Source organism: Perissodus microlepis, chromosome 2 (genome assembly GCF_051167445.1).
Source record: "Perissodus microlepis isolate ML-2025 ecotype Zambia chromosome 2, ASM5116744v1, whole genome shotgun sequence".
Lineage (NCBI taxonomy): Eukaryota > Metazoa > Chordata > Actinopteri > Cichliformes > Cichlidae > Perissodus > Perissodus microlepis.
In genome coordinates, this window is record NC_140462.1 from 31,025,065 (window position 1) to 31,048,019 (window position 22,955).

The 22,955-nt window shown below is 39.9% G+C and overlaps 2 protein-coding genes across 4 annotated transcripts; both read right to left on the reverse strand.

Moving 5' to 3' along the window:
* Positions 1 to 238: 238 nt before the first annotated feature.
* LOC146392906 (heterogeneous nuclear ribonucleoprotein A0-like) lies at positions 239 to 4,406 on the reverse strand. Of its 2 annotated transcripts, XM_084907710.1 has the most exons (3): positions 3,235 to 4,406; positions 1,768 to 1,879; positions 239 to 343 (listed from the first exon to the last, which is right to left on the reverse strand). In XM_084907710.1, the coding sequence occupies exon 1, from the start codon at positions 4,327 to 4,329 to the stop codon at positions 3,424 to 3,426; it is 906 nt and encodes a 301-aa protein (XP_084763836.1). In that variant the 5' UTR covers positions 4,330 to 4,406; the 3' UTR covers positions 239 to 343; positions 1,768 to 1,879; positions 3,235 to 3,423. The 2 variants fall into 2 exon arrangements, with proteins under 2 accessions (XP_084763836.1, XP_084763826.1); XM_084907700.1 differs by having other exon boundaries at positions 1,768 to 4,406.
* A 1,103-nt stretch (positions 4,407 to 5,509) lies between these two features.
* maea (macrophage erythroblast attacher, E3 ubiquitin ligase) lies at positions 5,510 to 21,612 on the reverse strand. 2 transcript variants are annotated; one of them, XM_084907675.1, is made up of 9 exons: positions 21,480 to 21,612; positions 17,704 to 17,886; positions 15,908 to 16,111; positions 12,302 to 12,424; positions 11,565 to 11,641; positions 11,347 to 11,455; positions 7,847 to 7,980; positions 7,501 to 7,696; positions 5,510 to 7,364 (listed from the first exon to the last, which is right to left on the reverse strand). In XM_084907675.1, the coding sequence occupies exons 1-9, from the start codon at positions 21,546 to 21,548 to the stop codon at positions 7,269 to 7,271; spliced, it is 1,191 nt and encodes a 396-aa protein (XP_084763801.1). In that variant the 5' UTR covers positions 21,549 to 21,612; the 3' UTR covers positions 5,510 to 7,268. The 2 variants fall into 2 exon arrangements, with proteins under 2 accessions (XP_084763801.1, XP_084763811.1); XM_084907685.1 differs by lacking the exon at positions 21,480 to 21,612 and adding an exon at positions 20,463 to 21,445.
* Between the last annotated feature and the right edge of the window lie 1,343 nt (positions 21,613 to 22,955).

Below are 22,955 nucleotides of genomic sequence, written 5' to 3' on the forward strand. Positions count from 1 at the left end.
AAACTGGCACAGTATGTGCTATGCATATGGAAAAACCATGAAATCCAAGCTGTATAATGGAACACATGGGATGGACAGTAAAGAAGGGCACTCTGCATGTTTTATAAAACTCCCCTAAAACAAAAACACATACCAGCTTTACATCTCTGGGCTTCCACCTCTGCAAACCCTCCACCCAACAGATTGAAAACAAGCAATCAGACTGCACTCAGTGTAAAAAAGCAACATAACAGACATCTTGATATACAAAAATATATTGATTTATTGTGAATTCATAAAAAGAAAGGCCAACATAAGTTTCCTTTTCCTACAGGGTGATCAGAATTCGCCAAGCACCATCATCCTATAGAAAAAAGGTAAGAGAACAAAAGCATAATTTACACTCATGACCACATCAAGCAGTTCCTTTTTAATCAGCACAAAACCTCAGATTGGTTTTCATTTTTATTATTTAAACCCTAACAAATACTTAAGATTACTGTGGGAGTTTTAGTCAACTCTTGTACTGATTTTCTAGTGCTCATTAAAGCCAAGACATCAAGTACTGTCTTGCATTTCATCATTGAAGCGTTCTGTTTACAACGTTTTTAAAAATGAACATCTTTCAATTAATCTGAGAAAACTGCTTCAAGAACCACAAAGACAGCGGTCAGCAGACTTTAAGACGTAAAGCAGTGCTGGAAAAACCAAATAGCTGAATATAACAGTCCACTTTGTGTAGATGACTAGTTTGGTCTACAGTGTTTGTTTATGCAAATTCTGAGTGCATTATGGCTTTTACCTGATACAAAGTAGCATCATCTCCCCTCTGTTCAATTATATATGACTAACGTTCATTGTCAAATGTGGAGGCCGTTTTAACAGCTAGCCCACTTTGCAGCTGTTGAACACTTTAATAATTTAGGTAAGAAGCATTGAGCTGCAGTGGGGTCTGCCACCCATATTTTTATTCCCCACCCCTTCCATTTACTGACCCGTCATGTTTTAATTTTACAACCATCCATTACCACATTAAAAGCCGACAAGTGTATTATTTTAATTACTTATTTGCAAGTTAAAAAAAAAAATGAAGTGTGAAGTCAAGTCTGTAGACGAATGTAGGGTCAACTGTGTTGTTTACCAAGATCAACTAGATTTTTACTGGTCTTGCAAAACGAGTAAAACCAGAACTACAAGAGCCATTTGAACAGTTTCCCCTTTGCCAAAACCCCACAAAGCATTTGACTGACTTGAAATGCATTTTAAAAAGCTTTACAATTATCAGCTTCAAGTGTTAAATACTTTTGAAACAGCGCAAAAACGCCCATGTTCCCTATGAACATTGGTGGTTTCCAACCAAGATGTTGAATCAAGTAGAAAATTCTCAGACTTGACCTCGATTTTATCTGGGCACTGTTACTCAATGCCAAGTTCTCCTTTCATACAACGATTTATTCTGGTATCAAACACAAGTTAATAAGTTAACTAGATGAAAGTCAAAACTGTAAAAGCTCAAATACACCAAAAAGACCACACTAACGAGGACTAAGAAAACGCTTTATTTTAGAAGGTGTTCCAGACCAAAAAGGCTAGAAAACCCCGATTTTGATTCAGTACTTTTTTTTTTTTTTTTTAAACAAATGCATCAAAGGTGTACACTGGTTAGTCAGTAGCACTGGGGTACTGTATAATCAAAATTCCCTGGAAACCCAGTAAGAGTTCACATTAAAAAGCACATTAACACTGCCTTTGACCACACCGGGGGAATCCTCTGAAAACTGACTTCACCTGTGGGGGAAGAAGGCACAACCACTCTTTGGTCCCCACTGTCAGCGTGGAGAGACACACACCCCCATCGTTTCGGGGGTTACCGTCCTCGTGCCCAGGTTACAGAAGCAACCTGGAGGAGATGAGAAAGAAAACAACAGGGTGAGATTCTGCACTGAGCAAAGCTTCTCTGGAGGAGACTCCAATTTACTTGTTCCATCATTTCATTTAATTATGGAACAATACTTGGACCCCCTTCCAACCCCCATCAAAAAATAAAAATTAACCCACCCACCCCTCCCTTTTATTTATTTTAAGATTAGCTATATAAGACGCTGATAAATTAAATAATGGCACACGTGTGCACCATCTCAAAGATATGCCATACAATGACCAACACAGAGTGAAGACAGGTTGATTTACATACCTAGTTTGCTGGATGTGGATATCCTAAAGAGATATTTCAGACTCCTATCACAATCGACCCCAGGTAATCAACAGGGTCCTGATGTAGCCTACAAACAAACTGCTACGGCTATTTTGGCTGGGATAGCCTACTGGAATAAGAGTAAGAACACCTAAATGTAGGAATAATCAAAGATAAATATCAGAGCCCTCATGTCCACATAAATATATGTATTCAGAAGAAAAATAAAGAGTTATTAGCAATATCTAAAAACCACAATTTTAAAACAACGTCACACCCTACAAAGCCTACATGCATTGGCTGTGGGTAGACAACCATTAACCATTTCACCCACCTGAGTGTAAGGGAATAAACTGTGGGAATGATGCCATGTAACTAAAGAGCAACAAGGTGATGCCACTTATATACCTGTGGATGAACTTGAGGAAGCCTGGTTAAATAAGTAAAATAACTAAGCTAAGTGGTATAACGTTTTATTTAAAATGAACATACATGAGCATAGCAAATTGTTTTTTTAACAGTAGGTTTTGTTCTCCAGACATGAAAGTATACAATATACATTAGATATTGCTACAGGTAAAGGAAACATGAACAATATTTAGACTGAGACTGGCTGAGAGGTTTGGTACAATAAGGGAGGAAACAGTGGTCCTGCATCCCGTCCCGCCTTTGCTGAATGACCCAATAAGTAAATAATACATATGTCCGTTATCAATAATGACATAGCTATGAAAAACCATAAACATGCTTTCTCATCCTCATACATTGAAAAGTCACACTAAGTTTTCTGCAGAAAAAACAAAATCGAAAACGAACTGCTTTAAAATGCAAATATTAAAAATAAATCAGAACTTGTCAGCAAAACAATCCTACATCGAAAAAATCCAAAAACAACGAGTGAACGCAAATAAAAAATAAATTCAACTCTAGACGACAACTAGACGCCGGAGGCGTGAGTACATAATAAAAAGCGATGTTATTCTTCGTCTTAATGTGTCCTAGTTGAACGGCAACAACCGCTTCTCGTTATAATCAGGTGTTCTGGGAAGTGACCTTCCTACCTGTTTGGGTTTGGAGGTCTTCGTAATGATTTGGGGGAGGGGGTCTTTGTGTCCGTATCTCTGCCATGGTTGGATTTCACGGCAGACGCCCCGTTACTGGCTTTGACTCTTGGCGTCCAATTCCGGGCTGAGGGGAGAGGGCAATTTGTGGGACAATAGTGGGGGTTGCTTTCCATCGTGCAGTCTCATTTAGTAGCCGCCGCCGCCGTAGCCCCCCCTTGGGTAGCCGCCACCGCCGCCGCCGCCTCTGGTGTAGGGAGCTGCGCTCCTCTGGCCGCCGAAAGGTGGCCCTTTCATGGGGCCATAGCCAGAAGGATGCTGGCCATAGCCGCTGCCAAACTCATTGTAGCCGTTGCCACCGCCATAGCCACTTCCCTGATCTCCATAGCCACCCCCATATGGCCCGCTGCCGTACCCTCCGTAGCCGCCACAGTTGTAGCCTCCGCCATTACCGTAGTTGTAGTTTCCGCCATAATCCCTGCCGCCGTAGCCATTTTGATTTCCTCTCATACCTCTACCGCCTCTGCCTCTCGGTGTCATAGAGGTTCTGTTGGCTGCCTGCATCTCCTGTTTGGTCAGGGCTTTCTTTACCTCAACTTTGTGTCCTTTGACAGTGTGGAATTTCACGACAACCGCCTTATCGGCCGAGTCGTGATCGGTGAAGTACACAAAGCCGAAGCCCCTTTTCTTTCCGGTCTCCTTCTCTGAGATCACTTCGGACTTCTCGACCTGCCCGTACTGGGAGAAGTATTCGGTCAGATGCTGCTCTTCGATGTCGTCTTTCAGACCGCCAACGAAGATTTTCTTCACCTTAGCGAGGGCCTCGGGCTTGTTTGCGTCTTCTCTTGCCACGGCTCGCTTCACTTCGACCGCGTTGCCATCGACGGTGTGCGGCCTAGCCGCCATTGCCGCGTCGGCCTCCTCCGGCGTGGAGTAGGTTACAAAGCCGAAGCAGCGAGATCGCTGGAGCTGCTTGTTTACGACGACAACGCAGTCGGTGAGCGTGCCGTACTGCTCAAAATGCTTGCGTAGGCCATCGTCGTCGGTGTCCACGTTGAGCCCACCGACAAAAAGTTTACAAAGCTGGTCGGTCATTTTTGAAAAATGGCGAATCGATTGCACCCAAACACCCTCAACGATGCTCTGATCTCAAGATGGAGGTGGGGGAGAACGCAGCTGTATTTATATCATACGCGCTGTGACGACATGCTAGGCTGACTATTAGCACCGCCTTTTCCGGTCCACTGCTGTTTCTTTTGTAGAAAAAGACTGAAGATACATGACTAATCCATGATTTAAAAACACTTAACTACAGTGAATAGTTTTGGCCATGCTACCCTTTTCTCACGTATTACTAAACCACATCGATCTCAAAAACTTTGACCTTAAAACATGGAGGTGGGGAACCTTGTTATGTATTGCGTATCTCCTCCTAAAATGACATAACTTTATTCTTATTATTTTAAAGAGTGCGAGGCTATAACCCAATAAATCGGATGAAAAACAAATACTTATTCATTCAGACTTATTCTCTTTTCTCTCCGAAATATGGCATTGGAAGATTTGCTAATGAAATTACAATTTTTATATTTGGTTTTATCTACGGAAGAGGATTAGGGCCACTGGGGAAAAAAGTGGGCACGTCTTTTTCCCCCTTCTTTTCCAGAATTCTGAGATTGAAGTCAGAATTCTGACTTTTTTCTCAGAATTCTGGAAAAGAAGAAGAAGAAAAAAAACAGACGTGCCCACGTTTTTTTCCCAGCAGCCCTAATCCTCTTCCGTATTTATCAAGGTAAGAAAGGCTGTAGAAACTGAAGAGGCTCTCAACTAGTGTGTGAAATTGTAGCCGACATTATTTTTCACTAATTTACAGATTAAACAGCAAATGAGAAAAATACTGGATTGCATCTCTATATAAGGTCTGTTATTAACCTGGAGAAGAAAACCTTGTCAGTGGCTGATGTGTTTTCTGCAGAAGTTGCATGTTTCGGTTGTTAGATACAGCGATAACAGATAAGCCAATTATCCTGCCTATTTTCCCCTTATCTTTCCTGCCACGATCTCTATGTAAGTGATCAAACACAAAGAAAAGGCCAATTCCCCTCCCTCGAATCCCGACGTCCTCGGGCTATGGCGATGTAGTTTCAGGTGAAAGACACGGCATTTGATTTAATTACCATGTGCAGAGAATAACCACACCTACCAACAGCTTATGGTAATGCAGATTTCAGAGCAGACAAGAGCAAAGCAGACGGCAAACAAAGAAACACCAAAATCAAAGTTTACTGAAACCTTTATGAGGCATATTGCTCATGAAACAATCCCCATTTCTACTCTACCAACACAAACACACACAGGACAGTCTGTGTCTGCACAGATACAGCTCCAAACTATAGATGGACACAAACGACGTGACTCGTGGTTTGCTGATAAAACAACAGATGGAAGAAAGGACCGACCACAAAATTGATTATGTTAACCTGCATTTTTTGGTTATTCTGGGTGTTCAGGCTTGATTTTCAGTGTGACCTTTAGGTCCTTCTCCATAATATTTTATATCCCAGTCCTTCTATAGTACGTTTGAAAGCCATAAAGGTTGAATGTGACTCCTCTCCTCCTCCTGTCTTTGTAAGGAAAGACAAAGTCTTTACCTTCAGTAAAGGCATGTGAATGAATATTAAATGAAATGATCTTTTAAAGCCTGTAATAATGGTGCTGCAAGCAGCTTCAACATAGAGTACAAGACTGGTAACGCATCGCCATTGTCTTTCTCTTTATTATCGAGGCTTCACTGGGAAAATAGTTATGAAATTCAGACTGTAGGCAACGTCCAGTTGACTAAAAATCACCCAGAATGTCTTTTTTTAAAGGCAAAATTTCAAACAAACTGAAATAAAGTGTCAACACCAAACCTGTCACACCAAAAATGGGAAGACTTTTTTGTTTTTTTCATTTGGAAGCTAAAAACATCAGAGATGGTTTTCTTGTCTGAAAATTTAGTACATTTCTTTACGGGAGCAAGTACCACTTAATTTATATTACTGTCTGTGAAACTACGAGCTTCTCCAGATATGAGAAATTATAGGCAAAAACCGCTTGACTTGAGGATATTGAAGGCTACATCAGGTTTTAAACACCCGAGAAAACACTCAAATTTACACAGCAATCTGTGCAGATGGCAAATATTTTGTTTTTTTAAAATGACATTTCTCTAAAACTCCTGAATTTATAAATGAAGATCAAGTCCTACCTAATATTTACATTAAAACTGAAGCCTTTTGTAGCCCAACACATCCTCCAGTTTCAATCGTGAGGGAGATAAATGTAATTAATCCAGTTAGGTAGTTTAAAGGAAGCATTTAAAAATATTCCCTAACAACCAACATAAACATGGCTATAAGACAAACGATGCAGACAGCATGCACCACAGGAGGAGATGTGACTAGGAAGCCATGTCTGTTCACAAAAAAGGCTCAAATCTTGTGTTAATGGTTAAAGCAGCGACTTAACACATTTCTGCCACATTATTTCAGTAACAAACAACATTTGTAAAAGGAAAAAAGTCAAAAGTAACCTCAACAGGATTTTATTTGTTGTAGTAAAATCAAACATCTATCTAGCAGTTTTTCCACTCTTCAGTCTTTTTCTCTACTCTCTAATCTTCAGTGTGAAGGCCTGTAAGATAATGACAATGCTGATAGTCCATGTGCTTGAATGGATCAGATTAAACAACTTCTAGCCACATCTAAAACAGAGTCTTAAAGGAGAGGAGCCCAGTTTGTCAGATAAAATGGAGGGGGTGGGGGGGCACGGGGTCTGGATGGGCTAACTTGAGCTGATCATGTAGAGGAACTGGATGGGATGGGTTGGGGTGGTGGAGTCTCCACGGACAAACCCGTTGTGGGTTTTGTCTGTGGGAGGAAGAAGGGCACTGGATCACAGCTCCACAGGTGGCTCTGAGCAGGCCGGGTCACAGGTGATGGGCGACGGGCCGTATCTGATGTGGTTGATACTCAGAAGCGTCATCCGAGCAATCACATGATGTACACTTTCTCCGCCTGAGAGAAGTTGAAGACTTCTTTGGTTCTGGGACACACCACTTTGTCATCTTGGCGAATGGACAGAAGAGACTGGAAGAGATAATAATGAAATATCAAGGAGTGTTTTATGAAACTTTATCATCCTTTAAGTCTGCATTTTAAATTGCTTCAACATGGATGGAAGCACCTTTATACAGTCCCAGCTGGCATCATACAGTTTACTCACATTGTAGCCGTAAACATATCCATTAGGCAGCATCATGGGAGGGTTGTTTTCATTCATGACCTCTCCAGAGATTTTACAGACTAGTCTGGAATTGGCGCAGTGGGCCATGGGTAGAGGCTGAGCCAACTTGTTAAGAGATTTACTGCACACTGGGCAGTCTGGGTTTTTAGAGGTGCCATCCTCCTTGTAGCACTGACTGGTTTGGAAATGGGAGTTAAGGATTAATGCAGTTTAGGGAATAACACACAGAATAGACCCTCCTTAGAACAAAAAACACTATCCATCTTCATATAGCTTAAGAAGTTGAAATGACAGGGTTAAGAGTAACCACACACTGGAAGGATACGGTGTCTTGATGGCAGACAGACCAGCCTGCAGGGTGATGGTGAAGACAGAGTTGTTTCCCAGCTGATGCAGTCTGTAATTGTCATATCGGAACTGCTGGATCAGCATCTTCCAGCGGGCTGGATCCAACAGATCCTGATAGATCAGAAAGAAAAAGAGAAAATAAAAGGAAGATTTTTTTTACAACTGCATTTCTGAAAAATAAATAAATAAATAAATAAATAAATAAATAATCAAGTTTAATTTGGCACAGGGGGCTTTTATAATTTGTACAATATAAAACAAGTCTGTGAATTAAACAAAAAGGTCTACTTTTGTGCATAAAAGGCATACATTTGTCTTTGGTCTGCGCATGGTGAAATCAGCTTAAAACACAACTGAAGCTACATTTGAAGGAGCGTCAATGTGGGTTAAACAGGAGACAATGCTGAGTTTTGTTTACACAAACAGATCACAACTCATCATTGTTTGTATTTAGTTTCACAGTTCTGTTTATTTATGATATGCATCTATTTTACTCTCCTAGTTCAGTCTCTAACCAGTCCACATTTTCCAACATGTAGGTTAGCCAGGTTACTGCTGTGCCAGCCCAGCCAGCCAGCAGGTAGAGAAACATGAGGGAGAAGGATCATGAGATGGTCCAACCTTCATGTATCATGTGTAGAGTGACAACTTGTGAACTGAATAACGAACTTAAAGCTCAACTCTTCAGTGTGACACTATAATCATTAGTTCATGTGCTGCTAATGGTTCGAAACGATTTTTCAGACCACAAGTCCTGCGAGTCAGAACAGCTCATTATACAATGAAGTACATTTAACTGCCTACTGGTAAAGATCAAAACAACACTGCTAGTAGGGGTGGGGGAAAAAATCGATACTGTGTAGTATTGTGATATTTTGTTTGCTAATAATGTATCGATACAGGGACAACAGAAATCGATATTTTGTTACAAAAAAGGTTTTTGTGCTCTGACTTCAGAGCATGTTGATCCTTTTTCTGAGCAAGAATCCTGACATTCCTTCACTGTCCAAATGTGTTTAACTTTTTTTTGGCAGCAATAAACATGACAGTTTACTTATTTTAATTTAAGACATGTTTTATTTTAATTAAGTTTAAAACTTTTTTTATGTAAAATTATATTTTGTTTTCAAATTCTTCAGTTGCTGAAGGGGCTGCATAGTTTTGATAAATTGCATAGTTCAGAATAGCTATAATTGTACCAGATGGTTGCATTCAGTTAAGTTGGACTAGACTGTAATGCAAACCGTTCAGTTTGTCAACAATAAAACTGACTGAAATGAGAGAAAGACTGAGAGTGAGACTTTGATATTAGATAAAATGAATATTGATAAAGTTTACCTTTATGTACAGAATCTGAATATCGCAAAATATTTAAAAAAATTGCAATAATATCGTATCGTGCGTTAAGTATTGTGATAATATCGTATCGTGGGATGTATGGTGATTCCCACCTCTAACTGCTAGTAGTTACACCATTCATTTTTAATTTTTTAAAATAGTACCCGCTTTAGATCGTCTGCTTTGATAGACATCGACTTGCTTTTTTTTAATAGATATTTTTTTCATAACTTTGTTGTTTGTTTGTTTGTTTTTTAAAACATGAAGAGAAGAGAATTAACACTTAATAACTAAAAGCAAAAGCCTAAAACAAAACTGGAAGCCAGCTAAAAAGAAATAAACACACAAACCAAAAAAGGAACACTTTTTTTAAAAACAAAAGGCTATTCCACACCTTTGCCTGTTTAAAGCTTGAGTCAAATTCCCCTGGTTTGAATTCAACATCATAGGTGATCAATCTTGGAAGTCCAAGTTATTTTCCCAATTTTCAAAGTAAATATCATTATTGAATTTGAACCCTGCTTTTCTTTCAGATAGCCTCTGTCTCACCAATACATGCTTGGACTGGGTATTTGAATGCAGAGGGTTCAGTATCTTTCTACGGAGCAACATAATTAGCATCAGACCAATAGGCAAGTTGATGTTGTTGAGCTGCATGGAAATATACTGGACCCCCTGATGCTTGTCTTCACACAGCTCACACACACCAATCTTAACACATCCTCAGTCATCAAACAACCCTGCCCCCCCACGTCCTCCAGCTGGGGGGCACCCTGTCTAGTTAGCAATGTTGGGACACCACAGGGTGCACCTTAGACTTCACGTATAAAACAAAATTTATGGTCGAGCAAAGGTTTGTTGTCCTCTCCATTCCAGGAGAGCAAAGTTATAACATACAAAGAGCTGAAATTTCAATGTTTAAAACAATGAAATTTGTGTTGTATTTTTTGTGACAACATAGCTGGCTCAACAAATTGATTCACAAGGCTGGAACATCATTGACCATATTCTGGGGGGGCATAAGATTCCACACATATTCATCACATTTTTCTTCTTGGAGCAGTTTCTAAGCTACTTTTATAGCAACAACAACAATAACAATAATAGCAACACTATTACACATTTTTACTTCCTCCAGAGTCTATTACAGTAATGCTCTCTTTTCTGGACCACCTAAAAAAGACAAAAAAGAAGCCCCACTGAAAGTCTTAGATTCTGACTTGGTCTTTAATCAGCGATGTTGATTTCAAGTGAATTGTGATTAACGGTTTTTCCAAGAACAGCTGAGACTGTAGGCTGTAATCCTATCAGTAATGTAACTGAGTTGTCTAAATTAATTACAGTTTAATCCTTTTTAATCACCCCTGGCAGTATTTTTATTGAGCATGATTATATTTATGATTACTTTTATTATGATCATTAGTAATCATGACATTGAGGAAAAACACTATGATAATAATGAAAGCTGCTAAGCTCTCCCTTTAATAGCATACTGGCAGGGAAGAGAGGCTGTTTCTGTAACTCTGGCACAAGCAGCTGGCACAAACACTACACTGGCTTGCCTAAAAGCGAAAGAAAAAAAAGCCAAAGGCTTTTTGAGAAAAAGCCCTGGTGACAGTGTGCCATAGTACAATTCAGAGGATGTTGGAGTGGAAAATTAAAAATAGCAGTGCCACTGAAAGCCTGTACAAAAAGGGAATTGAGTTTTTTGTAAAAGACAACGGAGGCCCTCTGGTGGCTGGTCTGTGTCTATAGCGCTTTTTACTTCAAACACACAAGAAGTCAGGGTGGTTTGTTCACAGCTCTGCCCAAAGTGGTACCAATATTTCCATGAGGACAGACCCATGGAGTTTAAAGTTTTTCTCAAAATTTTCCCAAATGTTTTTCTTTCTTCTTAACACAGAGCAAGAGATTTTCAACATAGCATTTTTAAACATATCAGTTTTCTTTAGAAAGCATAAATTATCTATATTTGAACACAGAAACAAAACAAAAATGACCAGGTCAGAATTATTAGCTTGACTGAAAATCTGACCTTTTTATTGAGCCAAAGCACAAACTATTGCTGTGTAATGACTTCTGATCAAATAAAATGACATCCTTGTAGACATTCACACTGATAAAGACCACTAATGTTACCTTGTATGGAGAGATGTGTGTATCTGATGGAAAGGCCAGCATGCCCATCACCTGCCGAACCTCATCCAACTGTCCACCTTCTGCTTGGCTGAAGTGCTTTCTAGCATGTCTAATACACACAGAGAGACTCACAATCTCAGTAACGCAACTGCAAATGTGGAAATACATGAGTAAAAGGCTTCAGGTGAAAAAATTATTTGTGTGTGTGTTTTAAGTACCGCACTGCATCCATGCGCTTGTTTTGTCTGATGAGCTCAATGAACTCCTGGATTCTCAGACTGAACTCAAGACAACTCTGCCAGAGAAAGGAAAGATGGAAGAGGAGGCATCGAGTTTAAAAAAAATGAGGCAACCCCCCCATGGTTAATTAATAATGTCCATGGAAATCGAGACAGAACAAACAACAAAATGATCTGTTAATATTTTACCATCTAAATGGACTGAGCAGGGAAAAAAATCCACATCTGTTACCAACTGGAACTATAGTTTTTCTGATTTACATATTGCCCAACTGGCAAGAAGCTAAACTAAACCAAATCTTACTAATGTTCTCACGAGAATGAAAAACAAAGCCACGTCCATATAAATAATTAACAGCCAACAAGTCAGATTATTGACTTCCGTCTGAATTCTACTGAGGACTCAGACCCTGTCTAATAAAATAATCTTAGGATTAAAATGGGAACTTGCTGGGATTCTCAGCAGAGCGAAAGCTACAAGAAAAGCAATCAAGACTTAATTTTTTGCATCAAAAACCAGTTACACTGCTGACTGTTGTTTATTAGAGCCAAAACTATGCAATGTAAAAAACTGATAGCAGGGTTTTTTTTCAGGGTTCACTGGTATCAAAGCTGGTATTAAAAGCCAGATCAGATGCTAAGATAGTTCTTCAGTGTGTTCTTACTTCCCTGCTATATATAATAACAATGCCTTGAAACATCATGAATTATTCTACCTTCATCTTGCGGAGGCGGGACTTGTTGTCATGGCACCAGGCCAGGCAAGTGGCTGTCTCCTGCCTCTCCAGAGACTCCTCCACCTCCTTAGCTGTGAGGAACATCTCAATGTTCACCAGATCCTAAAAACAACAGAGACAGAAAAATACAGGGTATTTCTGTATGTGAAAGGTATGTGTGAACGAGAAGATTTTTCTTTTAACTAACAAGCTGACAAACAGCTATGAGGGTATTAATTTAAAGAAGAACAGATCTATTAAAGTCTGATCTTCGCTACACATTTTTCATGAAGTCAATCGTGGCTTAAACAAAAGAAATCTCTGAGGACCTCAGAAACAAGGACGTGATGCTCATTAGGCTGGCTATTGAGTACTCTCTATAGAGGCTGACTGCATTGTAAAAAAAAAAAAAAAAAAAGAAGAGAGAAATTCAAGACCATTGTTACCCTCCCTGGGAATACTTGACTAACAAATATTCCTCAGAGAGCAAAATGTGTAATAGTACCCGAGGTGACAAAGTAACCCCGGGTAACGTGCTTCTCAGAAACTAAAGGCCTCTCACACTGGCTAACGCTCATGTTTTTGAGCACACCATCAGCAGAACACTGAACAACAATGTTATCCATGTCACGGTTGAATGGAGAATGCCACTGCTCTTCCAAAAGAACACAGCTGCTCATCTGCTGTTTGTTAGAGAAAAGACACTGGAACTGTTTGGTGTAAATCATGAGCACTACATTTAAAGAAATAAAAAGACAGCATTCCAGCATCTGAATCTCATCCCATCTGAAATGCACTGTACTGTTAGAGTCATGGTTTGTAGGCCTTGTCTGCCGGTCCTTAGTGGGGCGATTCATTTGAATTATACTACAAAATTCTAAAATGTCAGGATGTGTCTGTAAAAAAAGAAAAAGAAAAGTGGGTTGTGCAGCAAGACAGCAATGCTCAGCACATTCTACGAAAGAAGGATTAAAAAGAGTAAAGGTAACGTTTTGCAACATGTGCTGAGCAAATCCAATACAAATGCTCTGAAAGGACCTGAAGCAAGCAGTTCAAAATGATGAAGCCACTCAGAATTTCTGTATCCAGCTGGGGGCCATTTAAGTCCCAGCCAAAAATCACACAAATCTTAGATGATTAAAAAAAATATTATAAATATTTTAAAAAATGTTCTGAAACAGTATCTCGAGGACAAAAAACTGTAAAATAAGTGAGGGGAAAAGTTTTAGAGACAGGCATGGATGGGGGACTTCCTGTCCTGTATAGTAATCACTAATTACAACTAGTTTGGTGATATGGTTTTTAAAATACTGTGTAGATTTCATGCATTGGGTCATGAAATCACACCATTCATAGCAAAGTGATGTCTGTGCTTCAGTATTCAAGTAGTTGTTCTTCCAGCAGAAACTGTGATTGTGTGGGCTGCATTCAACTGAATTTTGCAGAAAAAAAGAAGCACTGTAATGCTTTTGGTGTGTTTGGGCAGGGCATGTTTGTAAATAGACAGTTTTAACTGACAGCACAATTTATTTCCATGTTTTTCAGTAGTATTATCCACAGACAAATGAACTTCACAGTGTTTGTTTAAAACACTGTGCATTTAATCTTTTAGTGATTCCACATTACAGAAACAGTACTTTGAGGCTACGTTCACACTGCAGGTCTTAATGCTCAATTCCAATTTTTTGATCAAATCCGATTTTTTTGTCTGCTCGTTCACACTACAAATAAAATGCGACAGCAAACACGCTCTAGTGTGAACGCTCAAAGCGGCCCGCATGCGCAAAAGAAGACGCCACACACAACGCGCTCTGTTTAGACCCAGAGCAATAGTATTGTTTGACTGATGGCCCTTAATGTAAAGACTTCGGACTTTACGTTTGCCAATTTTTGCTTTAAGTTATTTTGTTATTTACATAATAATGTAAATAACCTAATAATTATCCTTATTGCTGTTTTAGAGGAGCAGTGCTTCAAAGGATAGTTGCAGATTTCCGTCAGAATCTGCAGATTATACAGTACAAATTAAATGTTCACGTTTCTCCAACGTTGTCTTCCCAACAGTTTCACTGACATCTACGCTGGACGGCCAAGAAGTGTTCACGATGTCTTCTCGGGCGCCTCTCCGGAGCTGATAATTGGCATCTGTCTTGTGTCAGACGTTGAGTTTGAAGCAAGTTGAGTTTTGTGCTTTAGTCTGTCAGAATTGATCAGCTGATCAATAACTGAAAGGTTGCATCAGACTTCTGGTCTGTAGCTCACTGGCTCCGCCCCCAGGCACACCAGAACTGCTTGGCTTCATCCTTTCAGCCAACAGCAGAAACCTGATTTTTCTTTATTGAATATTATTGATAATCAGTTAATGATCGCATTAATCGCATTAAAGATGGATTTAATGCGACCTGACCGTTCAAACAGCAGTCGCTTTCTAAAACATCGGATATGTATCGGATTCAGTACCACATACGAAAGTGACCCAGATCGGATTTGAAAATATCGGATTTGTGCCGTTCACACTGTCATGCCATGATCGGATATGGGTCGCACAGGGTCAAAAAAATCGGATTTGATGCGCTTTCGCCTGCAGTGTGAACGTAGCCTAATGCAGGCTCCCTTTTGGCCATTTGGCTTGTTCTCTCATTAAAACTACCCCCATTTTAGATTTCCTATCAACAAATAAATCAATATCGCTGCAGATACAATTAAATATGAGTTCCCATTATCACTGCTCTTCCTGTTGGATAAACAAACTAATGTTTATCCATTATTAATGTAAAACCACATTCCTACTTAGGGGTGTCTACATGTTATAGCTGTTTATTATGAACAGAGGGGAAAGTTGTCTTGTTCATGTACGCGCTGTTGTTGGTCTTTTTGGTTTACCTTCAACTGCAAGTCTAAATCATAACAAAGACCTTTTATGGTGTAAAGAAACAGAGTGTTAAGAACAATGAAAGCTGTCCAGTGTAGCCACAGTCTGTACTTCAAGCTGCTGCTGAATTCCACTCTTGCTCCCTTTAACTCTACCTTTGCCTATCATCACCACCGTAGTGCCACATGCTGCTGTTTTGAATGACCATATGCAAGGACATGTGCAAAGACAGAACATCCATAATCCTTCACTCTCAAAAGCCAAAAGCCTATCCACAGAAACACAAGGACAGTACCATGAATTCTGCTTTAAGAGTCAGGGCTGTATTCACTAAATCTCCTAACAGCCAAGGAGCAGATGGAGATCCAGCAGGGATCTGCCACAGATCTGAACAGGGCCTGCCACTGACCAACCAGCTGGTCTGTATCAGCGAAATCCTTCTTGGAGTTAAACACTCTGTATATAAGGAACTGGTTAAAAGTCCTTTAAACTGATGTGCAGAACGACAAGTTCTGCACATCAGAAGTTAAGTTGCAAGGTTAATACCTTTTCCCCTTGCAGATACATAATACTGGATCAAACCCTCAGTGAATAAATGTAAATCACAGAACAATTTCTTTAATTAGGTTCTCTTTTTAAAAAAAAAATATTTCAGGTCATATTTATGAAGAAATACAGAAAACCCAAAACCTTTGCCTCTTTCTGTACATGAACTGTAGGAGCCCTGTAATTACCTCTATACCGCTCTGTCTGGCCAGTTTCACAGCTGTGTTGTAGTAGCCACAGCGCAGCAGATGCTCCACCATCATGCGGTCCATCCGTTTCTTCTTCCACAGGTTAACTGAAGCTGGCTGGTCGCTGCTGTGCTCCTTTAAGTGCTCGATGCGACGCTTACACAGCTTGGCACTCTCGTCTTCTGCTTGAATGGACTCTGCAGCCTACGGGACACAAACACAATCACGAGAGCTACAAAATGCTTCCTGTTAATTGTTTCTCTAAGAAGGATAATTAAAATGAATTATGTTTATGACATGTAACATGGTTGACTTTAGAAGAGGAACAAACCCTGAACACTGAAACCAAGAAGTCAGAAACCTTGAACGCTGCTCAAGTTTTGTTGGAACAAAACTGCTGCTTCCTGCTTCACAGACATGGCAGGATGTAAATTATGGATCACAACCACAAAGGAGTAATTTCTTTCCACTGTTACATGCAGTAAGGACTCAGTGATCGTTCTGCACATAATTACAATCCTAGGCTTTTCAGCACATCTTGTACTTTTAGAGTAAATTTAAAAAGAAACAAATATAAAATTGTATAACACCAATTTAGATAAGCATTGTTTTCCTGGTAGAAATGGAACAAAGCAAGTTTTATTTTTCACTTCTCAGATTTCAGATGCCAAATCAGTGCAGTGTCTAATATGACACAATTAAAGTACCCCCCTTCCCCCGCCCAAAATGAACCTTTTGTATCTGCTGAGAATGTCGACATAAAGGTAATTTTTTTTTAAAAATTTTTTAAAAAGCAAAAGTGCGATTTGACAGCTCAACACACGAACCACCCTTGGAGCATTCCTTGGCAAACAAATGCAATCCACCTAATGAGGTGCTTTTGCTAAAACAGTGATTACTGTGGTTTTCCATGGTCGGCTCTACGTGAAGCAAGATTTTGTTTGTAAAGAAGATAATACATGTGATGTATAGATGTATAAAAGCTTTTCTACTCCAGGTTAACAAGATGTAGGTGGTTGGTTCTGCTTTACCTCTTCACACTATTTTACATGTTAGGCAAAATGGTGGTGTGCAGAGGGGTTCGAGTAACTTAGAAAGGCCCACAGAGCATGACCAAAATTTAGCTGCATGATTGAAGTACCTCTTTTAAGGCGTGCACTTTATGTCTTTACAAAAAGCATCAAATTATTTCTTCCCTCAATCGCGTTCAAACAGCTGCCAAGTAAAATTGAGATTTCTCTGGCCTTCTGGAAACCGTTTTCTCTCTTTCCAGAAGCGAGATTTTAAATAATGCCAGAAACATTTTAAAACACAGGCCTGTAAGTGTAGCAATGACAACATACACAGGGATGACTATTATGATAAAACTATATACAGCTGCACAGTTGCACTTGAAAGCCATCTTCCTGTTGGGCCTGATTATCTCTGTAATTGGCTTTTTGTATAAAAGCAGTGCTTCAGACTGCTTCCAGAGAAAAGGCTAAAGTTGAAACTGATAGAACCTCTATTGTGTGGTCAGCTTCAGTGGAACAGAAAACAAGCAACCGCAGAGAGTCAGCGACATCAGAGATCTACTCTGTTAGGGATGAAAAGAACATGTGCAAAGCTATGCATGTTCATAAAATCAAGTGTTATCATACAAGGTGGCGGAAAATATCGACTTTTATGCCTTCAAAAACATGATGTTCAAGAGCTGCAAACTCCCTCACTAAAACTAAAAGGAAACTTGGCACTCTTACCAGTCTGGAAGGACTTGACTGTTACACTTGGAAAATGTGTATGCCTGTATCTCTTACCTTCCTCTTCAGGGCACTGAGTTTCTCCACCACTCCATCCAGCAGGGACACCACAGAGTCAACCACGGGGAAGCTGCTGAGCGTTTTCTCCAGCTCCGCAACTACCATTGTGACGTGACTCGTCTCCCTGTCGATGTTCTTCTGAGCCGCTCTAAAGCGTTTGTTCAGAGTCTCGTATGGCACCTGTAGACATCATAAATGTTCTATTTCAGACATTCATTCAAGGGGATTAATGCATCTTAGTGTAATTTTATAAGCTACAATTATAGCTCAATATGTGAATTACCTCAAGACAATATGGTAGAAATACGGTAGAAAAATGTTTAAATACTAAAGCTTTACTTTTTCTTATCCTTGATACAGAACAATTGGCCATCATTATCCTTAATTTAAGATGTTCTGTTCTCTAATTTATGCCGTTTCATCTGGAATGAAGAACAAAAACATAATGCTAAACTCCTGCTTAAACATTTCCTAATACTTAAACTGAAAACCTGCAAGCAGATTTCTGTAAAAATGTTACTTTCTCCATCAGTTCACTTTAAATAAAACTTCCATATCAATTTATGGTCATTCAATCTTAGAACAGCAAGTAAGCTGTCACAACAGATTCAAGAACTTCATCCAGACCACAAAGAGAAGGGGGGAAAAACACCATTTCCCCTCACCAGTTGGCACACACTGGAGCGCAGTCAGAGTCTGTAAATTTCTTCTGAAAACTCAGCTTGAAAAAGCTAAAAAAGCATTCGAAACCACATCCTTTTCAGAGAAACCTGCTTTGTTAAATTATGTACTTATTTTCTTTGCACAACAATAAAAGTTCTTAACTAGTTTCATGTGATTCTTGATATTCCCTCTGCTGACATGCTGGATCAACAAAAGAAGTGCTTTGACCGATTGAAAGGAGCGTTTCTTTTAATTCAGAGCCAAGTTTATGTCACAGATTACAAAGATGGCGAGGAAGGAATCGGGGGGGACAAACTGGAAAATGCAGCACCAAATGCAAAGCCCAAATGGGCCGCATTTCTCAGATAGCTTACTTTACCACATATTGGCTCCAAAAAATTATTGGATGTCCTTTTTTCGTATTACACTAACAGCTCCCATCAGAATATAACAGAGATTAAACATTATCTTTATGTCAGCCTCCACTCCCTAAGATCTTTCAGTGACGACTACATTAGAGTCAGGATTCGCCACAGACAAAGTTTATACTTACTTATTGACCAGCAAATATTCTGGTTGCCCAGATCAACAAATAACTACCGGTACTCATAACTCAAATTTTTCAACACAGAAGATGATGATTTTAGCAAGATGTAAGGAAGAGCCGAGGTATATTTATAACGTAGGCAAAAGTTTTTCCTGGCTCAGAGAGGGTCATTAGAGAGCATAATCAGTTTGCATTACGTCAAAGTCATTTCAATATATCTGTGTTACATTTTTAATATAAATCTATTAATTGTCCTGCTGTTATTGGCCAGCTGACAGACAGAAATGTGTAGTCTCCTCAGTTCACAACACTTATTGAACATGTCAATGTTTTTGATTTTGTTCTGGGGAAAAACACATGTAGCAGGCTTTGGTAACATAGTAATATAGTAGCTAAATGGTAGATTGGTATGCTCTAATTAACTTTTGCAAAACTCGGTGCTCATTTTTTAAAAAAGCTGCTTGAAAATGATTACATATTTTTTCTGTGGCACTCATCCTCATGGCAATTCAAACAGACTCAGATAACTCTGATTTTTTTATACTTTTATAAACAACTTTTTCTGTAGATGGTCATGTCAATGGCATACCTGCTGGCACAGACTGTGCTAACCCAGGGTTTTTCCTGGCTCAAAAAGAAGGCTTTGAGGGTGGTGACCACACATGGAAGCACACATTCTCCTTTATAATTTAGCCATAAAGTCTTTTACTTGTTAACAGCTTTTCAGATACATTTTTATAAAATAAATAGATTAACACATACTCTTAAATAATCCATAAGGCCCATGTCTGCAAAAATTTTTTTAGCTGCATGTTGGGAAAACTGAAATATCCCCTTTCTGAATTTGACTGGCTACTAGATGTTATAACATTGCTAAGATTAGTAACCCCTTTATGATATGACCTTGATTTAGTCAAGAGTGAACATGTAATTCAGCCATGAACACAAAGCAGACTGTTATCACAGTAAAAGTCATACAGTATATGAGTATGGTGGTTATCATTCATAATTGTTTTAAGTGAATCCTTAGAAGAGACAACAGGAAGCCCGTTTCAAACAGAAAACATTACATATTAATAACAATCACAGTAATAATCAATACAAGGCTCAAGTGATTTAATTATCATTTTGACTGCATTTTGCTCTCAACATTTTAATACCTTTGTGTCTTAATTGTGAGATCTTTATATATGCTTAGTAATGTAGAAATACAGATCAGATTAGAACCTTCTTCAGTTTCTGGGACAGGCATTATTACAATGATAAAATTCTGCTCAATACAGCTCCAAATGTAATCAACACTGCTGTCCTGCAGCTGTAGACTCCCATTTGATGCCAATTACAACCATCACTCCTGTCTTAAAATGGTGCCCATCATCTCACTGCAGCATCCAACCATAGCAGCCAGAGACATTCCCAAACCAAAGCCATGCATGCTCAGCACAGAGGCATTTTAACATCAGCTGCAGCAGGAAATGCCTCTATCCATCATGCAACATTACACAATTAGTTACCACACAAAAGCAGTAAATGCGCCGGTACTCACAGCCCTGCTGTCTTTATATGACGACGCTCTCCTGATCACAGGAAGCAGCCCGGACCTGTCTTTTAGCAGCGGTGTCGCAGCAGCAGCGTTATGTGGAATGGAGGAAAACCGTGCGTGTGTGCGGCGGCGGCAGGCTGTGATTTCTCTCACTGGCCATTTTGAAGTACAGAGAGGCAGCAGCAGCAATCTGATGACACTGCGCTAACTCACAGTGCTGCTTCTCCGCCTGACAGCACCGGGTTAGGGGATCTTCCTCCTCCCCCGAAAGCTTTAAACCCACCTATCTCCGAACCAGCCCGGATTTCGCTTGCTTTGACGTTATGAATTGGGCAGGCTGCTCGTTAAACACGACAAATACTGGTTTTAAGTGCCGTAGCTAAGCTAACGGCCGAGTTAGCAGGCCAATCACGTTTGCATGTCACTTCTCTGACTGGGGACGAGTAACCATGCTGCTTCCATGTAACCATATAAACTGTAACCCTTAAACCTCCTATCCCAGTGTCTTTTTTAAATGTCCAGGTCAGCGCAGGAGACAAGCTGTACACTCGCACACATACACTACACAAAAAAGCATGCTTCCCACAAGCCAGCCATCTTTAAGGTGATGCACCGTTAGGTAGGTGGTAGGTACTTAGGTGAGCTCACGAGCCACGGTTAAAAGGATAATCAGGCCAAACCCAACAAAAAGTCAAGCTATCAGCTTATGGGCCTGTGACGGACTCAGAGTCCATAATAAAAAGAATTAACCCAGCAGGAAGCTAACCAACTAACCCCCAGCTTATATCATTTAGGGGACCACTCATATTTTTACATCCGTTCATAAAAACAAGCACTTTACGGACCCTAGGTGCCTGGCTAAGCTAATTCAGCTAGCGTTAGCCTCCCTGACGAGTTCACTCGCTATCTAATGAACGACTAATTCCGATTTCTTTCCAAGTGGCACAGTACGCATCGCGCATTTTTGCAACAGCAGACTCATTGGGCTATCAATATACACCATTTTGCGTTTGTGTTTACCTTCAGGGTGGGATATTCTTGGACTTTGAGAGCCATGGACAGTTGAGATGCTGTCTCCTGCACCGCCATCTTGGTTTTGTGGTTTTCTTGTGGTTGTTTGTGTTTTTTTTCTATCAGCTCAGAATGGGCTCAGCGCTCACTATCGCCATCTGGTGGTACGGTGTAAGTACTGACTCTGAAGACGTTCAGGATTCAGCACTTACTATGCAAACATAACGAAATGACAGTTATACTCCCTCCCTAACCTTGTGCACAACATTTACACACAGCACAACACGCACGGCCGTACATACACAAACAGTAGGAGGAAAATAAATAAAAAATAAATAGGATAATAGAAAAGTATTTATACCTTACAGTTATTTTCTTGCATTCCTAAACATAAACGTTTTTGTAGTTTGATTAATTCCTCACTTTTCAGAGAAGTCCAGTGTGTTGCCTCAAACTTGGGTATAGAACATTATTTTGGTGGGTATTTCTGTCTGTCTGTCTAAGTAAAAAAGGATGTAAACAGTAAGGACATAAGACATTTAAACAGGTGCAACTTCCACCAATACTTTCAGATTTGCAACTCTGAGAAATGAAATTGGGGAAAAAGGACTAATACACCTCCAGGAAGAAGTACAGAAAGGTGGTGACATCCGGGATGAGTGCTGCACTGTTTTAACCCATTCCAGTTTGTCCTGTTTAGTGAAAGGTGATTTTGTTTTTCTGTGTGTAAGGATGTGTTTCAGCCTATTTGCGTGTTTGTACACCTCTGAAGTACCTGCTTGATGGGCGAAGCTTGAACAAATGGAGGTCTGGAGAGTCTTTGTGGCCTTCTTCACACAGCAAGTGGTGTAAAGATGATCCATATATGGCAGCTCTGTGCCCACAATCTTTCCACAACATGCTGGAGGGCCTTTTGTCAGCTTTGGTACAGCTACCACACCAAGCTGCGAGGATGCTCTCTACTGTGCTGTAAAAGCTGCAGTGTGGTGAGCAGTAGACTCTCTCTATGGATGTGTAGCGGTGTGTCTGTGGTTTTCTTTTTGGTTCGGGACTCTATAATCATCTCTTTGGTGTGTGTGTTATTAAAACACACACATGACATCATATTGCTATGATGTCAAATTGAGTGCAATGGCTGTCGTATCATCTGTAAACGTAACAGTGGTATTCGTCTTGCGGATGCACTGATGGTCATGTCTGTCCGGAGCATACAGGAAGGGTCTCGGCACATAGCCTTGCAGAACTCCGTGGTCAGAGTGAGGATGGGGAGTGTTTGCCTGCCCAGGCTGACAGTCTGAGAGCAGTTGGTGTTAAAATCTCATACCTGGTGATCTACCTCCGCTGTGACGCATAGCTTTATGTGATTGAATAGCAGTCTTTCAAAGTATTTAGAAATGATCATGGTAAGAGGAATTGGCCAATTGTTGTTGACACAACTTACTGTAGATTTTTTGGTCACAGGTTCAATGATGGTTAAAAAAATTA